Source organism: Lutra lutra, chromosome 3 (genome assembly GCF_902655055.1).
Source record: "Lutra lutra chromosome 3, mLutLut1.2, whole genome shotgun sequence".
Lineage (NCBI taxonomy): Eukaryota > Metazoa > Chordata > Mammalia > Carnivora > Mustelidae > Lutra > Lutra lutra.
In genome coordinates, this window is record NC_062280.1 from 147,802,895 (window position 1) to 147,824,077 (window position 21,183).

Below are 21,183 nucleotides of genomic sequence, written 5' to 3' on the forward strand. Positions count from 1 at the left end.
GACTCCTCCCAATGGTATAGTTTGTAGCACTGAAGTTTTTACGTTTGATGAAATCCCATTTATTCATTTTTCTCTTTGTTGCTTATTCTCTTGGCTTCATATCTGAGAAGTGACTGCCTAACTGAAGGTCTCAAAATCTACTTTTATGTTTTCTTCCAAGAGTTTTATAGTTTTAGCTCATATACCTGTGTTTAATTTTGAATTTTACATGTGGTTTAAGGAAGGGATCCAACTTCATTCTTTTGCATGTGGCTCTCTGGTCAACCCAAAACCTGAACTTACACATTTATTTACTTAATTTCGCCTAAAATCCACTAAAATTTTTATGTAAACAAGTTATTTTAAAAGAACATGCAATAGCACTAGCATAAGTGAAAAACAATTATAATTTGCCATAAAAAGAAGAGAACATAAGAATAAATACTCAGGAAAAAAAGCACAAAAATACTAAGAAAAAAATTAAAGTTTTTTGAAAACCTTTAAAATTTTAGAGACACAGGTGACGAATGAAGCCCTCCTTTCTCATTAAAAATGGGGACCAGCAAGTGTTAGAGAAGTAGTAGAAATACACTAACACCAAACAGAGATGTTTCCTGTAAGAAGGACTAACGAAAGGAATTAAAAAGGAAACACTTGTCTCACTGAGTGATTTGAGGTGAATTAGTGGCTCCCTGTGAATGAACAGGTGAGTAGTTATTCCTGAGCGCCCTCAGTTTGGATCCTATCCTAGGGGAAGCACTTCTCTGCACCACCAGCATCAACAGGAACAGAAAGAACCTGTGTTGGGGAGAGAGCCGGGATTTGATCCCAGGGATTTGACCTGAATCTCAGCAAGGTACTCAGCCTGTCGTATTTTGTTGCTAAGGTATAGATAATCTCTTCCCCAGGGGTGGTGTGAGGATTCAGTACTACAGTATATGGAAGGCAGTCCAACACAGAGTGGGCATACCTCTTGGGAGTGTCCTCTTGGCAATCTTGCCACTTCCAGAAATACAGAGAATCCAGTATCCAAGCAGTGTGTCCCAAAATGTGGCCCAAATCCCCTGGAAGAGGAGCCACCCCCAAACTCAGTGACTCCACTGCACACAGTTTGGGGATCTCTCCCACAGACCTGACTTGGGTCTGGACACTAATGCTCTGACAGACTGGCCTTAGTGAATTTTTCCAGCTGAATCTGAATCCAACCCATACCTGAAGACACAGCCTCTGACAACCATTCCCAAGGTCATCGTAAGATTCGGGGAATTTGGTTTAATGAATGACAGGGGGAAAAAGCTGAAAGACCAGAGTATCCAAACACACTGCCCAAGTTCAACTTTTCCTCTGCCCTGCTCTCCTCCCCTTCCCAACCTCTGGTGGCAGATACTAAGAAGCAGAAATGAGATGCAAAGACCGTTGGTGGGTTGCAGAAAGGTGACAAGGGAGGCCGGGATGGAAAATCCCAATTAAGACTAAGCAGCCTCTGAAAACCACAAGCTGATTCATGCTGGGAAGACCTGCTGAGCCCCTTCTGAGACCAAGACCGTGACCATGGCAGGCACTGTGGGGTACAGATGCATGAGGGGAGGCAGGAACCCCACGTGAGAACCTCTCTGCCCCCGTGGGGACACGAACTGCCTGTCATATCTGCACAGAAGAGGTCCCAAGATGCAACCTCTGGTCTGAGTTCAGGGGAAGGATAAGGAAGGGAAGAGTGGCTGGTGTGCTAATGAAGGAGAAGAGGGAACAGACGAGGAATGGGTGGGGAGGCTGGACCACTAAGGGTCACAGCAGGATGGAGGGTGGGCACAAGGAGGGAGAAGGCAGAACGGAAGCAGAGCATTATAAACTTGGTGTTTTCTTAAAAAAAAAAAAAAATCAACCAATTCCTTTGTCTTCCTTTGGGTCCTGTATTTTGGATTCTAATTGGCAGATGGAATCCTGGCAGTAGCCCTGAGCCTACATGGTCTCCTGGTTGGCATTTGTTAATTAAGAAAGCTACTGAAGGGGATGCCTGGGTGCCTCAGTTGGTTAAAAGGCTGCCGTCAGCTTGGGTCATAATCCCAGGGTCCTAGGGTCAAATCCTGCCTCTGGCTCCCTTCTCATTGGGGAACCTGCTTCTCCCTCCTCCTCTGCTCCCCCTGCTCATGCTCTCTCTCTCTGTCAAGTAAATAATTTTTTTTTTTTTTTTTTTTTTTTAGAAGCTACTGACAAGAGAAACAGGTGACGGAGGCAGGAAGAATAGACAAAATTCTAATCAGAGCCATTTAAAACTGACCACACAAAGCTGGGGACTGAAAATATTTGGAAGAAAAACTCCTACCAGCTTGTCCTTCTGCAGCAGCTTGCCTGAAAAATGCATACTCAGACCGGCACTGGTGTGTATTTTGTACCCACGAAAGGATCCGTACAGGACTGCCTGTGACAAGTCTCCTTGGAAGCGGGTAGCCTTTCAAATTTGCCACTTTCTTCTATCCTGTGTGAACTTCAATCCCAAAACATTACATGCGGGGGTGACCAGGGTATGGTGTTTAGAGAGGGGGAGGAAGCCGGGTTGAAAGGACTGGATGTCTGGAATTTCCTTTACACGTTCCAGGAAAAAAGGGGTGGGGAGAGGAGGGAACAGGTAAAATCAGATCAGCAGCCGCTAGCGCCCGTGCGATGGATGTGGACCCCATTTCTCAATTCATTTCTCTTGAAGCCAGGCAGTCGGTACAGGAGACTTGTTATCCCATTCTCTCTCCTTGTGCGTGTATTTGAAATTTTCCATAATAATTTTTTTGTTTTTGTTTTGGTTTTTTTGGGCACGTGGTCTTCCTTTTTTTTTTCCATAGTAAGTTTTTTAAGATTTATTTTAGAAAGAGAAAGAGTGTGCACACTTGTGAGTGGGAGGAGAGGCAGAGGGAGAGAATCTTCCGGCAGGCTCCCTGCTGAACCGGGAGCCTGGTGCAGGGGTGGGGGGCGTGGGGGGGCAGTGGGAGGAAGTCCTCAATCTCACCACCCTGATCATGACCTCAGCTGAAACCGATGATGCTTAAATGACTGAGTCCCCCAGGCTGAAAATTGCCATAATAATTTTTAAATCACCTACCATATTTAAGGGACATTTGTTACATTTGTTACTCCTAAAGTATTTCAAGTCTACATTACATTGTTCAACAGAAGACCCTTAAAACTTCATCCTGTCCTCTTAGCCAAAGAAAATTAGTAAACTTATTACTCTGCTACATTCTCTGTTTGAAGCAATGAGTTGAGAGACCATTTCATCTGTAACATCTTGGAGCAGAGAACCAGAAAGTGGAGTGGGGAGGGGTGAGGTAGAACAGGGAAGGTTCAGGGAGAATGTGGAAGTCAGGCTGAATTGTTTAGATTTTAGAAGTTTGCAAGACTATCTTGATGTTCTAAATTGTAAGATGATCTAACACCATGGGCAGTTTTTAAAAGGAAAAAAAAAGTTTCCCACCATAATCCCTCCATTTTCTGCTGACACGTTCCAGAGTTCGACTCAATGTAGACATAATTTACACGGCAGCAATCAGCATCTTTGCCTTTTGAACGTTATGCTAAGTGTGTTCCGATGATTCAATATAGCCTTCAAAATTGGAATTCTAACGAGGGCCTACCATTCTACTTTTTAAGCAATTTTTCTACTGTCAAATGTTTTAGGTTGTCTTCAGGTTCAGTTTTGGGTTTTGTTGTTTTGGCTAATTCTAGAGATAAAGTATGAAAAACATTTAGCCCCGTGCCTGGCATGTAGTCCTTGGGAGAGTTCATTTTAGACGTCAGCTTGACTGGGCCAAGGGATACCCACGTGGCTGGTGAAACATTATTTCTGGTAAGAGACTGACATTTGCTTCACTAGTCTGAGTGATGAGATCTGCCCTCGCCAATGTGGGTGGGCATCCCCCAGTCCACTGACGGCCCAACTAGAACAAAAAGGGGAAGGAGGGAGGAATTCCCTTCTTTTCCTCTTGAACGGGGGTATCCATCTTCTCCTGCCCCAGACGTCAGAATTCCCAACACCTGGGCTTTTCAACTCCAGAACTGACACCAGCGGCCCTCGGGGTCATAGGCCTTCAGCCTCACACTGAATTACACCACTGGCTTCCCTCGCCTAGCGTGCAGACAGCAAGCTGGGAGACCTCTCAGCTTCCAGAGCCAGGTGAGCCCTTTTCTAGACTAAATCTCCACTTCTGTCTATCTACCTTTTCTATTATTGAGAATGTTTTAGCAAGTATCTTTATGAATGCAGTTTCTATAGAATAACTATTTTATAATAATAGTAGTCCATGGTCACTGTAAACAAAACAATCTGGGAAAACACAAAGACAGTCAACATGGCCCCGTGCTAATATACATAGACATGCATGCAAGGCACACATATATACACAATATGAGATAAGAGGATTGTTATATATGCTTTTATGTAGCCACCTTATTTCCTTCAACAATATGCAGTGGAACTCCTCTCTCATCCGTATGATTGTCCCTGTCATTTTTTAAAAAATATTTTTCTTGTGCCAAGGACCTTTTTTATTTTAAAGGTTTTATTTATTTGTTTGACAGAGACATAGGGAAAGAGGGAACACAAGCAGGAGGAGTGGGAGAGGGAGAAGCAGGCTTCCCACTGAGCAGGGAGCCCAATGCAGGGGCTTGATCCCAGGACCCTGGGATCATGACCTGAGCGGAAGGCAGATGCTTAACTGACTGAGCCACCCAGGTGCCCCTGTACCTGTCATTTTTAACAGCTTCGTAATATTCTACTGCTTTGACCACGGTTGCCCTACCAATTCCTTATTGACCAGTATTTAGACGGCTTTTCTTTTTTCGATTTTACCAAAAAAAAGTTTAAACAGCTCTCTTTGTTTCTAATTAGTTATTCACGATACATTCCTAGGAACAGATTCATGAGCATTTATATCACAAGATCATTTTACACAAGAGTAAAAATAGTTGGTAGGAGGGTATCCCTCTACTGAAAGAGAGGAATCCAAGTCTGTCCATCTTGGAGAGATGACAGGCCAGAAACACAACCCAACCTCTGTCACTCTCTATCTCTCTCACACACACACATGCGTGTGTGCACACACGTGCATGTGATGTTGGTGAGAAGGAAAGCACCCTGTCCACAGGCTAGCATACAGCCCGTAGAGCAGCACCTGTAATGGGCTCCATGGTTAATTAGGACCTTCACAAACTAGTCTTAAGTGTTTCATAATATGCTTTGGGCAAAGTCAGTGGCAACTCTCAAGACCGCTAGGAAATTGGAAGTGAAAACAGAATTATTAGCAACAGACTGTTTATATGTCAAACAGCCATGGATAAGAAAGCAACAGACCAGAAACTGAGAGCCTTGAGATCTTTACCCGTCTCCCCATATCTCTGAATTTGGTTTCTTTCTTGTTTTCATTTTCTGAGCACCCAGGTGCCATGAGAAAAATCAGAATGCAAGGTTAGAACCCAGACTTGAATTTTCCAGAGTGACTTCAGGTTTAAATAATCACATACTGTATAAAGCCCAGAAATTTGTACATACTTGCATTTTAAAAATATGAACTATTACCTAAAGATATTGAATTTTTATCCTCTTGTAATCTTCTTCATATAAACACTCACAACTTTTAATGGGCTTTATAAGGTTTAGTCTGAATCTTTGGTTCAGAACACACAGTCGTTGTATCAGGGACCGTCTTGATCCCTGGCACTGGGGGGATGGGAGGGTTGCTCCCTCACCTCACATGCAAAGGGCTTTGAAGAAGCAATTGCCTCTTTGGGCTCAGAAGCTACCTTGCAAACAAATAGTCAAACATTTACTAGGCTGAAGATAACATCTCTCATTTGCAGAGCGTTACCAGCAGTATCACATCAGGCCCCCACCTCCGCTCTGACGAGACACAGTGGATAAACGACTTGTCCCACGTCACCTGACTTTGGGTGTATCACCATGCCTGTCTTCCTCCCAAAGCTGGGTCCTTTCCTCAATGCAGTACTCTCAGATCACGGGCTGGGAAGAGAGCTGCGAAGAACCAGGGAGATGTTGCTCTCATATTAAGCAGCGAATGGTCACCCCAAATCATCTTGCTACTTCCCTCCTGCAGCCTCGTCCCCTCCTATCCCACCATCATCCAGAGCAGAGGGACTCAACATCAAAAATAGGTTGCTTTTCTCCAAAGGGGGCTTTTTAGAAAGTGCTAGTACTCAGATCCTACACAAATCAATGGAACTGAAATATCCAGAGGGAGGCTCCCAAGTGTGTTTTATAAGCTCTCAAGTAATGAGCAGCCAAGAGTTGTCCCAGAGTCAAACACAGTGGTTCTCTGCTCAGAATGCACAGGTTCTTAAAAGAAGTATTTCCCAGCTTCCAGCCCAGGTCAGTCAATCTGTATCTCTGAATCTGGTCTTTTAGACAAGGTCACTCTACGTCTAATGTAGGGTATCATTAAAATTGCCATACTTCGGGGGCACCTGGGTGGCTCAGTGGGTTAAAGCCTCTGCCTTCGGCTCAGGTCATGGTCCCGGTGTCCTGGGATCGAGCCCCACATCGGGCTCTGTGCTCTGCAGGGAGCCTGCTTCCCCCTCTCTATCTGTCTGCCTCTCCGCCTACTTGTGATCTCTGTCTGTCAAATAAATAAAATCTTAGAAAAAAAAAAAAAATTGCCATACTTCGTAAATCTGTTTGCCTGCATTGACCTGTGGGATATATTTAGGTCATTATATTACACTGATAATTAAGAACAAAGAATCTGTGTGAGGACACCTGCGTGGGTTTCTTAAGTTCTGCAGAGGATGGCCATGGGAAGATCTTGAGGACAGCACTCCGTTTCCTTGAGGGTGATAGAACACAGGAGGCCTCAGCGCTCTTAGGAGGGGTGGGGCGCTGGTCAGAAGTTCCTCTTGTCTAAAAATAAATTCCTCAAGTCACAGTGAAAATCCATTTCTCTACAAAATCCCTCAGGATCCCAAGTCCTGGTGGGAAGCCCTGGCAAGGTGTCGTGGGAGGGGAGATACAAAGATGGTGGTCTTAATAGCACGCAGGGACAGGCCTTCTTCCTCACTACAGCCCTATGAAGAAGCTACTATTGCCCTAATTTATAGATGAGAAAACAAAGTCATGGAGAAATTAACTAACTTTCCCCAGATCATCCTGCTGCTAAGTGGCGGAGTTGGGACTCGAACCCAGACCGTGACGCTCACCCCTGGGCTCAAGGATCTTATAGTTCGGTAGTGCTGAGGGGACATGTATCCAGATAAGGCCCCCCCAAGATATAAAGCATGATAAACGAGGCATGTCAGGTGCTGTGAAGGGGCTGATGTGTTATTTGGGGGCAGATGAACTTCATCAGAGGAATCGGAGAAGCATTTGGGGAAATGGTGGCTCCCCAGCAGCACCTTGAAAGCTCGGCGGTCCTCAGACTCTGCTCCTGAGCAGTCTGGACGCATCTTCAGCTCCATACGAGTGTTTCGCCCCTAAGATGGAATACTGGCAGCTTCAGACCTCTGGCGAGAAAAATGAAGCGGCTAATGATGTTTTTCCCATTTCAAGTTTTCCCATCACAAACTTTCCTGAGGCTCCGATCCCCGCGAACATGTATGTGCTCATAACTGAGAAGAAATAAAAAAGAATATGCCGCAGATGAATAATCATGAAAGTCCCAGTCACTCTCCCGTTCTCACCCTTGTTTTGTCTGTGGGTTCTCCGCGGTTGCCATTTCCTGTTATACAGATAAGACCGCTGTCATGTCTGCTAATACAGCGATTCCTTCTGTTCGGTGTGGAATTAAACAGAGGAGGTTATTACATGGCTCTCAAAGTATTCTGCCCCCGGGTGCCCCTCCCTGACTGAGGGGAGACCCTCCCCTGATTAGGGCCACGCGCTGCTGACCAACTTCTTTCCCACCTCAAAGACAAAGACAGATGAAGACGGAGGAGAGAATCTCAGAACCCAGGGAATACAGGTGACCCCACGACCCCAGTGATGGCGGCCGATGGGACATCATGCTGGGAAGAGGCTGTGTGAGAGGCACACGACTCTCCAATGCCGAGGGGACCATGGGAGAACACCGGCAGTTGGGCTGTGACCCTGACCTCAGACAGACAGTTTGTGGTGAGGCTTAAAGGCAGAACTGTGGGTGCAAGGAGGCAAACTGGAACCTTCTGGGGCAGGACCACAGGCAGCTAGATTTGCCTAGAAGAGTTGCCATGTTATTCTTACACATGGAACAAGCTGGGCACGTGCGTGAAAAGGCTTCATGGTTCACTTTTGGGTGCCTGGGGGGGCTCCGTTGGTTAAGTGGCCGTTTCTTGGTTTTGGCTCAGGTCATGATCTCAGGGTCCTGGAAGGAGTGTGCTTGTGGATTCTCCCTCTCCCTCTGCTCTCCACCCCTACTCATACCCATGATCTCAAAAATAAATAAATAAATCTTAAAAAAAAAAAACAAAAAAACTTGGTTCACTTGTCCCACATTCAAAACTCTCATTGTCTAGACTTTTGAGCCCAGGAAGAGAGCCAAGTTCACTAAATGGTGCACAGAACCGTGGCTGCTTCTATCCTCTAATTAGGAGAAGGCTGCGGAGCATAGCGTCCCCTGGGCTCCGAGGGACTTCCTCTGTGCCAGGGGAGGGTCACCAAAATGGCTCTGATGCAATCTTTGATTCTGAGGGCCTTCCCACTTGAGAATCCTGAACCATGGGGTTCTGCTCGCCTTGATAACTCTCCTCCCAGCAAAGAAGGAGAAGGCCAGGTGTGACCTGCCTGAGAGCAGGTCCTTCCACTCAGAGCAGGACACTCTGGTGCCCCAGGAAGCCATCGGCCAATGGGGAGGCTTTCCACGAAACGGGCCGCGTCTGGAATTTGTAGGCTCTACAGAGGGCTCCTATCAGGGTATATGGACTCAGAAATGTATATATCACACAACTTCTCACACATGGAAACCATCTAATTCCCCTGAAACAATGGAAACATAGAATACAATCAAGGCCCTTCAGAACAATGGTTCTTATAATTCTTAAGAAATCAGAAAAGTAAATAAAACTGGAAAATTGTGCCCTCCGGTGGGGAAACAGTGAGCTAACCACATGCTTCAGATGATTCTGGCAAACACAATGACAGCCCAGAAATCACATTTTAAGCGCACTCACGGGGAAATAGATCTGTCGGGGGACAAACAGGAGCCCCCACGGTGGGCTTAGCGTAGGCCCGGCCCTCAGGGAACCGGCTCTCTTGTTGAGACCAGGAGACTTTTAACACAAACAGAGCCAGACCAGCCAGGGAGAAATGTGATTACGGAGCGCCGTGACACAGAGGAGGGAACACGGTGCAGAGGTGGGAGGAGTAGGTTTGAATCGGCTCTGCACCTGAAAAGCTGTATGACCCTGGGAAAAGCTTGTTCTCTACTGGCTTTAGTGTCCTGGAAAATGAAGGTGCTAATTCCTCTCTCTCGAGGGGCAACAGCGCCGGTGAAATAAGATTCGTGACAGCGCTTTGTGTCTGGAAGCATAATGGATACTTACTTTGTGCTGAGCTCTGGGTTTTACTCTCTAGACCAACCGACCAGGTGGGGGACCTTAAGGAGCTTCAATCAAGTTCAGCCAAAGGAGAACCCAGAGAAGTCCCTGGCTGTTCGCACGCAGAGCTGCCTTACAAAGCGATTTGAAAAAGGCATCCCTCGGGGCACCTGCGTGGCTCACTGGTTAAATGTCTGCCTTCAGCTCAGGTCATGATCCCAGGGTCCTAGGATGGAGCCCTGCATTGGGCTCTCTGCTCTGCAGGAAGCCTGTTCTCCCTCTCCTGCTCCCCCTGCTTGGGTTCCCTCTCTTGTGTCTCTGTCTCTGTCAAATAAATAAATAAAGTCTTGGAAAAAAAAGGCATCCCTCTGGGGGCTGACTTGCTAAAGGTCACCCCTGTGAGAAGAACTATCAGACAGATGTCACTGGTATGGTAGCCACTGGCCATCTGTGGCTATTTAAATTTAAATTAAATAGAATTTACAATCCAGTTCCTCAGACACATTAGCCATAGTTCAAGTGATCAAAACCTACTTGAGGCTAGGCCTAGCTAACTAGACATTGCAGATCAGATAAATAGACAACAGATGAAGAGACAGACAAACAGAGAATAGATAGAAACAGTTTTTAATTCTTTGCCCCTGTTTTGTTTTTTGTTTGGGGGTTTTGGGGGAGTCGTTCGTTTTTTGTTTTTGTTTTTTGATCTGCTCTTTCGCTGCCTTCTCTGGTTTCAACTGAACCGTTTCTATGGTTTCATTTTCTCTCCTTTCTTGGCGTAATAATTATACTTCTCTTACAATTTCCTGAGCTGTTGCCCTAGTGTTTGTAATATACATTGACAACTAATTTCGTCTTCTTTATTACAGTTTTTAATTCTTGTTACTGTATAGTTATATTAGTTTCATGTGTATAATACAGTGATTCAGCACTTCCGTACATCACCCAGTGCTCATCCCAAGTGCCCTCCTTCATCCCCATCACCTGTTTCCCATCCTCACTACCCACCTCCCCTCTGGTAACATCAGGTTGTTCTCTATAGTTAAGAGTCTGTTTCTTGGTCTCTCTCTTTTTTCCTTTTGTTTTGTTTCTTAAATTCTACATATAAGTGAAATCATATGTGTTTGCCTTCCCCTGACTTATTTTGCTTAGCATTATACTCTCTAGCTCCATCTATGTTGTTGCAAATGGTGAGATTTCATTCTTTTTTATGGCTGAGTAATATTCCATTGTGTGTGCTTACCACATCTTCTTCATCCGTTCATCAATCAATGGCTATCTGGGCTGCTTCTGTATCTTGGCTATTGTAAGTAATGCTGCTATAAACACAGGATGCAGGTATCCCTTTGAATTAGTGATTTTGGATTCTTTGGGACAACTAATCTAACTTTCAAGTAATACTATATCACTTCTTGGGTAGTGCAGGTACCTTCTAAGAAAGTATTCCCAATTCCTCCCTCCTGTCTCATATGACACTGTTGTCATTCATACCATTTATCCATAAGCTATAACCATCCAATATGCTGTTGCTCTTATTATTTTGAAAAACTGTGCTAGATCAATTAAAAATAAGAATTAAGAATTAGTGAAAATTATTCAAAATAAGAAAAATAAGACACTGGATTTTACCTTTAGTCCATCTCTAACACTCTTCTCATTACCTCATCTAAGTCTCTAACTTATATCATTTTTCCTTCTCTGAAGAATTTTTAACATTGCATATGATACAGGTCTACTGATGACAAATTCCCTCAATTTTTGTCTTGAAATGAATTTTTTTTGTCTCCTCCACTTTTGAAGGATAATTTTCTTGCATAGAGTTCTTGGCTGGTGGGTTTTTCCTTTTAACACTTGAAATATTTCACTCTATTCTCTTCTGCTTGCTTGGTTTCTACAGAGCTGTCTGATGTAATTTTTATCTATGTCATTTTAAAGATAAAGTGAGGTTTGTTTTTCTCTTTTTATAAGATTTTCTCTTTGTCTTTTATTTTCTGCAGTTTGAATATAGTTTGGTTAGGTGTAGTTTTTTGGTAATTATCCGAATTGGTATTCTCTGAGCTTCCTGGATCTGTTCATTATCTGTAATTAATTTTGGAAAATTCTTAAAACAAAGAACAGGGGCAATGGGAAGTTACAAATATTGTAGATTTTAATCCAACAATATCAATAATCACTTGAAACATGAATGATTTAAAAATACCAATTAAAAACAAACTATCAGAACGGATTTTAAAAAACAAGAACCTTATTTTATGCTGTGTATAAGAAATCCACTCTAAACGTAAATACACAGGTTAAAAGTTAAGGGATAGAGAAAGATACACCATGCTAACATTAATTAAAAAAAAAAAAAAAGCCGGAGTAGCTACATTAATTTCAGACAAAATGACTTCATAAGAAAAATTATTAGGGATAAAGGAACCATCACATAATGATAAAGGGGTGAATTCCCCAAGAAGATTTAACAATCCTTTTGTATGTGCCTAACAACAGAGCGTCAATATACGTGAAGCAAGAACTGATAGAACCACGAGGAGAGAGAGACAAATCCACGAGTATAGTTGGAGACTTCAACACCTCTCCATCAGTTATTGACAGATGCAGCAGCCAGAAAATCAGGATATAGTTGAATCCAAAGCTTCATCAGACCACTGGATGTGACATTTATAGATCACTTCATCCAGCAACAGCAAAATACACAGTCTTCTCAAGCTGACAGGGACTATTCACCAATTAGACCACATTCTGGGTCATAAAACACACTTTAATAAACATAAAAGAATGGAATTCACACAAAACATGCTCTCAAATGACAATGGAATTAAATTAGAAATCAATAATAGAAATAGTTGAACAATCTCCAAGTATTTGGAGATTAACAAAACACTTCTAAACAACACATGAGTCAAAGAGGAAATATCAAGAGAAATTTAAAAGTATTTCGAGCTAAATGAAAATAGGACTTATTAAAGTTTGTGGAATGCAGCAAAGCAGTGCTTAGAGGGAAATTTATAGCACTAAATGCATATATTAGAGAAGAAAGATCTAAAGCAATAATCTAAGCTTCTGGGAAAGCTAGAAAAAGAGCAAAAAAAAAAAAAAAAAATCCAAAGGGAAAAAAACAAAAAACGAGACATAATAAAAAATTGAGCAGAAATCAATGTCGTTGAAAATAGGAAATCAATGAAACCAAAAGCTAGTTCTTTGAAAAAAAATCTATAGATTGATAAACCTCTAAGCTGGCTATCCAAGAAAGAGAGAAAACACAATATTACTAACAGAAATAAAAGAGAGGCCATCACTACTGATCTCATGGATATTAAAAGGATAATAAAGGAATATTGTGAACAACTCCATGCCCACAAGTCTGATAAACTAGATGAAATGGGCCAATTCCTTAAAAGATGTAGACAGATGACAGAAAGATAAAGGACCCTTGTGATTACATTCAGGGCCCACTCTAGATATCCAGAATTATCTTCCCATCTCAAGATCTTTAATCACACCTATGGAGTCCTTTTGCCATAGAAAGTAACATATTCCCAGGTTTCCAGGTTTAGGACATGGATGTCTTTGGGCAGGAGGAGGGCCTATCACATGATCCGCCTACCACACCTAAGAGCAAGGCAGAAAGGGCACCCTGAGGAGTGAGTGGAGAATTTTTTAAGTAGCTAGGAGACAGCATACTGGGAAACCAAGTATGAACTCTTGTGAGATTGGAGCCCACTAAGCCCACTCTATGAGACTGGAGGATCCTTGTTATTGAATTCAACCAAGCTTGGGACTTTTTCTTGGCACAGAAATGAAGCCCAGTGGAATGAGAAAGTCGTTGACTGATGGAACTATAAAGCAAAGATAGAGATGGGTGGTTCAACCTCTTCGGGAGAATCGTGGGAGGCTGTGGTGAGCTGAAACAGCTATGGAAGGAATAACCGAATGAACAGGGTAAGAGGAATGGGAGACTAGAGTCAGCATGACTTGTGTAAGTTATTTCAGAAGTGAAAGTTTCTACCCATGACAAGGAGGGGATGTCGCCAAGGGACTGGTTAGTTTGATCAGGCTGAAGATGAAAATCACTGAAGCAAAGGGGATCAAGGGACTGAGCCACCCAGGAGCCCCACTTAAAGATATTTTTAGATACTATGACATTCTAGGCTAATTTGGCTGGATATAAAATTTTAAACTCGAAGGAATTTTTCTTCACTACTTGGAAAAAACCCTCCTTCTTCTTATATTCAATGATGCTTTTGATAAATCTGATTCTCTTTCCTTTGAGAACAATCTTTTTTCCTCTGTAAGCTTTTCAACTTCTTTCTTTGATAGTCAAAAATTTCACTATAATCAACACTACTCTCTGTCTTCACACTGTGCTTGGTTTTTCTTCATGGCAATTATCACTACAGAATAATATATCCTATATTTGTTTCTCCCTCCTTTCATTAGCATATAAACTCCATGAGAAGAGCACTTAATTCTGCTCACTACTGTACATGTCATACCTAGACTAGTGTCTGAAACATAATAGGTGCACAATACAGACTGAATTATGGTTCTTTACCCTCTAGGCTTTGCCCACTAAATTCATTCCGTTCCTCAAGAAATCACAAGAAACTGGAAGCCAAATTCTTAAATTACAACACTATGCTTTGAATCTTTGTGTCTTTTCCTATCTGTTCTGATAATCTTGGCAGATCTCCCAGGACAAAGGACTTCTCACTTTTCTCTTGAGACTAGAGACTTCTGTAAGTACTTGGTTCTCAGATGCTTCTTCTTAAGCTTTCTGAAAGGTAAAGGGCCTCTGCCAAGCTGGAGGCAGCGGGTAGGGAGTGGGGGAACAAGACACACCCCCAACCCCCTTAACTAAAAAGATCCCTGTCCCTATCCTGGGTTTTTTTGTTTTTTTGCTTTTAAAGATTTTTCTGTATTTATTCAACAGACAGAGATCACAAGTAGGCAGATAGGCAGGCAGAGACAGAGGGGGAAGCAGGCTCCCCGCTGTGCAGAAAGCCCAATGTGGGACTTGATCCCAGGACCCTGAGATCATGGCCTGAGTGGAAGGCAGAGGCTTAACCCACTGAGCCACCCAAGTGCCCCCTATACCAGGTTTATAAGATGCTTATATTCAAAGTGGGATGGGAGTTAGGGAGGAGAACAGATACAACCTCTATCCACTGACTCAGCCACTACTGGATTTCACCCTTTATCCTGCCTTCCACACCTTGAACCCAACTCCTCACATTTCAAGTGTATCCACCCTGTAACTCTCAGAAATTCTCAAGTGATCCCAATGAGATGCCTTTTAAAAGACTGGCACTGAAAAAAATAAAAAACAAAACACTGCTGCTACCAGTGTGATTTCCACATTATGATTAATGGGAATCATTTATGCAAGTGGCATCTTGCTGAAAGTAACATAATGAATTACATGCTTGCCAGGATCACTTTGTGACAAAGACTGCAAAGTTCAAAAATTATTAAAACACTAAAAAGAAGCCAAGCTGCTGTGGCACCAGAATTTATTGGTAGGTGTTTATTTTTTAATAACCAACTTTCTTTTTTATAAACTTGTAAAAATTAAATGATTAAGTTTTTATTCCTTTGAAGAAAAAACATTTTGCAAAAATATTTTATGTGAAATAATAACACAAATACAAATAAGCAACTGTGTACAAAATAATTTATTACAGCATTATATAGGTTGGCATTATTTTACAGTGAGTTTTTTTCTCTTAATTATGAATCTAAACAGCTTAGAGTGAAGGAAAACCATTTTAATTAGAATGGATTCTCTAAATAAAATCTCCCTTTTTGAACTCATATTTGCCTTAAAGGGATGTATTAATATTAGACATATTTACACAGTTCTGAAAGAAATATACTGAATGATTCCAATATTGTTTTCTGTACAAGATAAAACAAAAACCTACACTTCCGCCCAAAAATATTGCTCAACAATGTTTTAATAGTTTAACTATAGTTTAAATTTTCATTTTGCTGATACAAAAACGTATTTAAAGAGTCAGTGCATGGCTATAAGAGTAACAATGTTTCTTTATAATTTGTATTCTTCCCTATTATGCTCCCTTGGAGCACACCACTTAGATATAAACTACTTGTTAACACCTGAAGCAACTTAATCAAGATAGCATAATTCTTACACATAGGTCCTTAAAAGACTGATCTAGGGATATGCAACAAATTTACCAGTGAATTTTTATGATTAAGAGGCAAACCAGTCCCCACATTCTGAATCATCTACATAAAACTGGAGTACCCTTATTCAACAGAAAGTATAATTTTCATGGATATTAAGGAGGAAATGGTAAATCATGAAAAAATTAAGGTGGAAAAAAGGGCAAACTGAAATAAATTTAAAAATAAACCTCTTTGTTGCCAAAAAAAAGTTTCATGTGGTTTTCAAAATATAGTTTACACTTTAAAACTGATGTGCTTTAATCAAAAAGCAACCAAATAAACAATAATACAACAAACCAGTAACAGATCAAAACACAGATTCTGAAACCAGGATCTAAAGAAAATACTACAGTGGGGCTGTATACAACTGAGCACAATAAGAAATTATAGTCATAATACAGAAGTGACAGCACCCATCACAATGCTGATGATCTGAAAGTTTAAGAAAACTGTACAGGTATAAACAGGTAATTTTCAAAAGAGTTTATGTAAATTGGCAGGGTCAGATAAAGGATAAAGTAAGTTTACAGAATACTCTACTGCCAAATTCTATCCAATTATTTCATTTCATACCTATATTAAAATATACCCTGAAAAGGAAACCCTGATCTGAATTCAGCTCTGAGTCTTATAGGAGTCAACTTTCTATGGGATTTCAGATTTCGTTTGCCAAGACATCATAGTTGGCTGTATGGTTGAGTGCCACACCGGGACCGTCAGCTTCGTTTGCACCGGGCAGGAAAGCGGAAGTGAAAGGAAGCAGGTTGTGACAGGCCACCCTGTATTCTTCATACTGGGAATTACAGTTCCCAAAGCTGCCATCAAGCAGTGCCTCAGAAACCTTTAGTAAAGTCTATTTAAAAAGGCAAGAATAAAAATAATTTTTAAGAAAAAAGGCTGGGTTACTAATCATTTTAATAACCAAAAGTTACAAGGTGTTAATTAAGCAAAAGAAAACTGGCAAGGCCTCAGTGTAAGATAACTTCTTGCTACTCACAGTTAGTAATCACCTCAAAACAGGAACATTTTATTTATTTATTTATTTTTAATTTAAATTCAATTACTTAACATATGGTGTATTATTAGTTTCATAGGTAGAGTTCCGGGATTCATCAGCTGCACACAACACCTAGTGCTCATCGTATCATGTATCCTCCCCAAGGCCCATCACCAGTAACCCCATCCTCCCACCTACCTCCCCTCCAACAACCCTCAGTTTAGAACAGGAACATTTTAGAAATCAATTCTGCAAAGTCTTAAAAAATGGCAAAATTCTACTGCTTGAAAAAGCGACTCTCTGAAACTAATCACTACAATGAAAATGTCCTTTATTAACCACAGTAGTTCTCATTTCCTGAGGGCTTACTATGCACAGGCAGGGAGTTAGCCCTTTGCAGGACAGTATTTCGGTAAACCCTCCCGCCAAGCAGGTAAGTGGTACAGACACAGCCAGTGTTACTGTGCCTCGCAGATACTGTGTTTCTTACAAATTGAAGGCTATGGCAACCTGGTGTCTGCAATTCTACTGTCACCATTTTCCCAACAGTATTTGCTCACTTTGTGTCCCTGTGTCATATTTTGGTGATTCTTGCAAATATTTCAAACTTAGTCACTATTATTATATTTGTTATGATGATCTGTCATCAGTGATTACAACTCACTGAAATCTCAGTTGATGGTTAGCATTTCTCAGTAATAAACTGTTTTTTTAACTAAGGCATTTAGATTGTTTTTTTTTTTACTTAACACTATTACACACTTGATGGACTACAGTACAGTATAAACATAACTTTTATATGCACTGGGAAACCAAAAAATTCACCAGACTCATTTTGTTGTGCTATTCACTTTATCAGCGTAGTCTGGAGTCGAACCCACAGTATCTCGCAGGTATGCCTCTGTTTTCATCCTCATCTTATAAATGAGGAAGAGGAAGCCAAGAAGTGGAAATCTGCCTAATGTGTGTGACACAGATCATAACTGATAGAGCTGAGATCTAAATCCAGACACAACTCTGAAGGCCCACTCAAGAATTATGTTGTAAAGACCCATGTTCTGTCAGAGCATTCCATATCCACAAATTTGCAGAAATCAATCTGAAAAATCTTACCTTTACATTTTTATCTTTTATAGTTTCATCCAATCTAGTGGCAATAGCAATTGCTTTCTCTTGCCTTGACTTGTCCAGAAAATACATCATTTTAGCCCCTGAAATACCAAGATACTACAAAATGAGTGAACTCCAAGATCTTACAATTGATTCAACTGACATCAACCAATGACTTCAAATAGGGTTCCAAGCATTTAATCAGCAGCGGGTTGGAGCTGACTCCTAAGCAGAACTTGGGAGCTAGATGCAAAGTCTCCACCCAACTCCCAATTCAATGACATCCTACTGACAGACTAGGGCCACAACGGGAGTGTTTATATTATGGCAAAATGCTGCAAATCAGGGCTTCTTCTGTCAAAAAGAGATGGTTGTCAAACACTTACCAGGAGATCAGATTTAACAACCACCCCTCCCCCTGGAAATGCCAAAGGTCAAATTATAAATATGGGCTACCCTGTAGCTGAAATCATTTTTTAAAGATGATACCTTCAAATAAAACAACTAAGGAACAAATTGTGTGACAGAGGGACAAAAGGAAAACGCTTTCATGTTCACAAAGAAAATAAGTAATTCTTTTTTTTTTAAATTTTTTTATTTTTTATTTTATTATTTATTTGACAGACAGAGATCACAAGTAGGCAGAGAGGCAGGCAGAGAGAGGAGGAAGCAGGCTCCCCGCTGAGCAGAGAGTCTGATTCGGGGCTCCATCCCAGGACTCTGAGACCATGACTGAGCCGAAGGCAGAGGCTTTAACCCACTGAGCCACCCAGGCGCCCCGAAAATAAGTAATTCTTAAAGATTTTTTTTTTATCCCTATTCCTGGGTGGTATTTTTTCTGCATCCACTAAAATGATCATATGGTGTTTACCCTTTCTCTCTCATTGATGCGATGTTTCACACTGATTGATCTGCAAATACTTAACCCTTGTAACCCAGAAGGAAATCCCACTTGATTGTGGTGAACGATTTTTTAATGAATTGTTGGATTCAGTTTGTTAATATTTTGTTGAGGATTTCTGCACCTATGTTCATCAGGGATACTGGCCTGTAGTTCTCCTTCTGTACTGTCTATATCTGGTTTTGGTATCAGGATAAGGCTGACCTCATAGAATGAATCTGGAAGTTTTTCTTCCTCTTCTATTTTGGGGAATAGTTTGAGAAGAATAGGTATTAACTCCTCTTTAAATGTTTGGTAGAGTTCACACATGAAGCCTTCCCTTTCACAACGGAGACAACAGGTATTTTAATAACCTCTTTCTCCATGTCTGTATCTCCTATATCTCCTGGTCCATACTCTATGTTCATTTTTCTCTTGGACTTTTACCAATTTATACTGTTTACTGTTAATTTATAAGAGCTCTACATATATTATTAGCTTTTTATTAGTTGCATATCTGTAAATATTTTTTTCCAATTGGCCTCTTAACTTTTCTTCTAAATTTTTATTTATTAAGTAATCTCCTCCCCTAACATAGGGCTTGAGCTCGCAACCCTGAGATCAAGAGTCACGTGCTCTACTTGACAAAAGGTGCCCCAGCCTTCTGACTTTCTTCATGGTGTTTTATTTTTATGTGGCAAAAATTACCTTTCTCTTAGAATTTCACATATTTGGGAAGGCATTTCCCATAATTATAATAATAAAGAAATGCTTTCTTTCATTATCTTGTATTCTTGAAGAGAAATTATCTGTCCTTACTACCAAGAAGCTGTCATTTTTCATAGGAAATAATTTTTTTCCATAGACACCAGAATCAAAAAGTTTCCCTTTAGAACAAGAAAACTTAGGTTGAAATATTTAAGTATATGGCTTACTGCAGGAGCATAATTATACACTTCTTGCTGTCCCCAATGCCTTTTCCACAATCTTTTGTCCAGTTTACCATCTTATCTATCCATGCCATTTTGTTGTTTTATGAATTTGTATAAACTGCCTATAATCCTTCCTGTAACTGGCAGGATATAAATAAATCCTCAAAATACAAAACATATCAAGTAATAAAAATACAAGAAAAAAAAAGATCACTCATAACCACAAAATGTGAACGGAAACAACTAAAGCTTCCATATGTGTTTCTTTTTAGCCTTTATCCCATGTAGGCTTTTTTTTTTTTTTAACATAGTTGAGAGTATATTGTATGTTAATTCTGTGTACATATTACAAAATTACCGCTGTTATTACAAATTTTTTGAATAAATATTATAGGACTGCCTGGTTTTCTATCTCATTACAAACTTACTACCATTTCCCCTCATACTAGACATACATTAAATTTGTTTCCATTCTTTTCCCTACACTTACACACAACATTTCAGTTACCATTTTTACACGTAAAGCCCTATCTCTGCTTTGGATTAATTCTTTAAAATTATTTGCAAAAGTATGACCACAGCCAAGAAATCACAGATAATGTGAAGCTCTTTTTTTTTTTTTTTTTTTTAAAGATTTATTTAATTTAGGGGCACCTGGATAGCTCAGTGGGTTAAAGCCTCTGCCTTCGGCTCTGGTCATGATCTCAGGGTCCTGGGATCGAGCCCCACATCGGGCTCTCTGCTCAGCAGGGAGCCTGCTTCCCCCTCTCTCTGCCTGCCTCTCTGCCTACTTGTGATCTCTGTCTGTCAAATAAATAAATAAAATCTTTAAAAAAAAGAAGATTTATTTATTTGAGTGCACACACATGAAGGGGCAGTGGAGAGAGTCTCAAGCAGCTTCCCACTCAGCACACAACCCCACGTTGGACTCAATCCAGCGTAAGGGCCTATTTAGCCAGAGCGATTTCATCTCGGTTAAACAGCGATTTTGTTGTTTATGCAGTAAAACTTCGACTGACCCTACCCTCCTCCCCCAACAGGGAACTTACTTAAAAGCAAGTCGGGGAAACCAGTAGAAAGTAGTCGACCAGTCCCTGATAACAGAGCCCAAATACAAGGGCGGGTCAGGCCAGGTGGAGACATCCAATCAGTAGAGCACGCATACTGTCTCCCTAGCTACAAAGGAGTGTGGGCCCCGCCTTTTGGGCGCCAATTCTGACCAAGGTGATAGGCTAGTTCAAATAGCTACTATGGGGTGAACTGTAATTCAATTGGCCACCCGTGTGTGACCTAGCATGACTGTGCAGCTTTCTCTGTGTGTTGCAATCTCATTGGCCACCTGTGTGTGGCCAGGCTCAACCACATGGCCTTCGCTCTATAAAAGTTAGGCGGTCTGTGAGGCTGGGAGTCGCTTGCTCTCTCTGTAAAAGGCAGCCCTGAACGGTTGGTTTGATTCTCAATGCTTGGCGCAAAATAAAGCTTTGCTTGAACCTTCGCTTTGTTATCAGTCTCGCTCCTTTGATCACGGACCTAACACCAGGACCCTGAGATCATAATGAGCTGAAAGTAAGAGTCAGACACTCAAACGA

General features: G+C 41.3%; 1 protein-coding gene across 3 annotated transcripts in view; it reads right to left on the reverse strand.

Annotated features, from left to right (window-relative positions):
* Positions 1 to 15,140: 15,140 nt before the first annotated feature.
* Positions 15,141 to 21,183, reverse strand: part of NAA16 (N-alpha-acetyltransferase 16, NatA auxiliary subunit) — a 67,472-nt gene continuing 61,429 nt past the window's right edge. For all 3 annotated transcript variants that reach the window (XM_047720044.1, XM_047720045.1, XM_047720046.1), the window contains 2 exons: positions 17,786 to 17,883; positions 15,141 to 16,528 (listed from right to left, as the gene is read on the reverse strand). In XM_047720044.1, the coding sequence (XP_047576000.1) occupies positions 16,331 to 16,528; positions 17,786 to 17,883 (296 nt within the window). In that variant the 3' untranslated portion in view covers positions 15,141 to 16,330. The remainder of the gene's footprint in view (positions 16,529 to 17,785; positions 17,884 to 21,183) is intronic.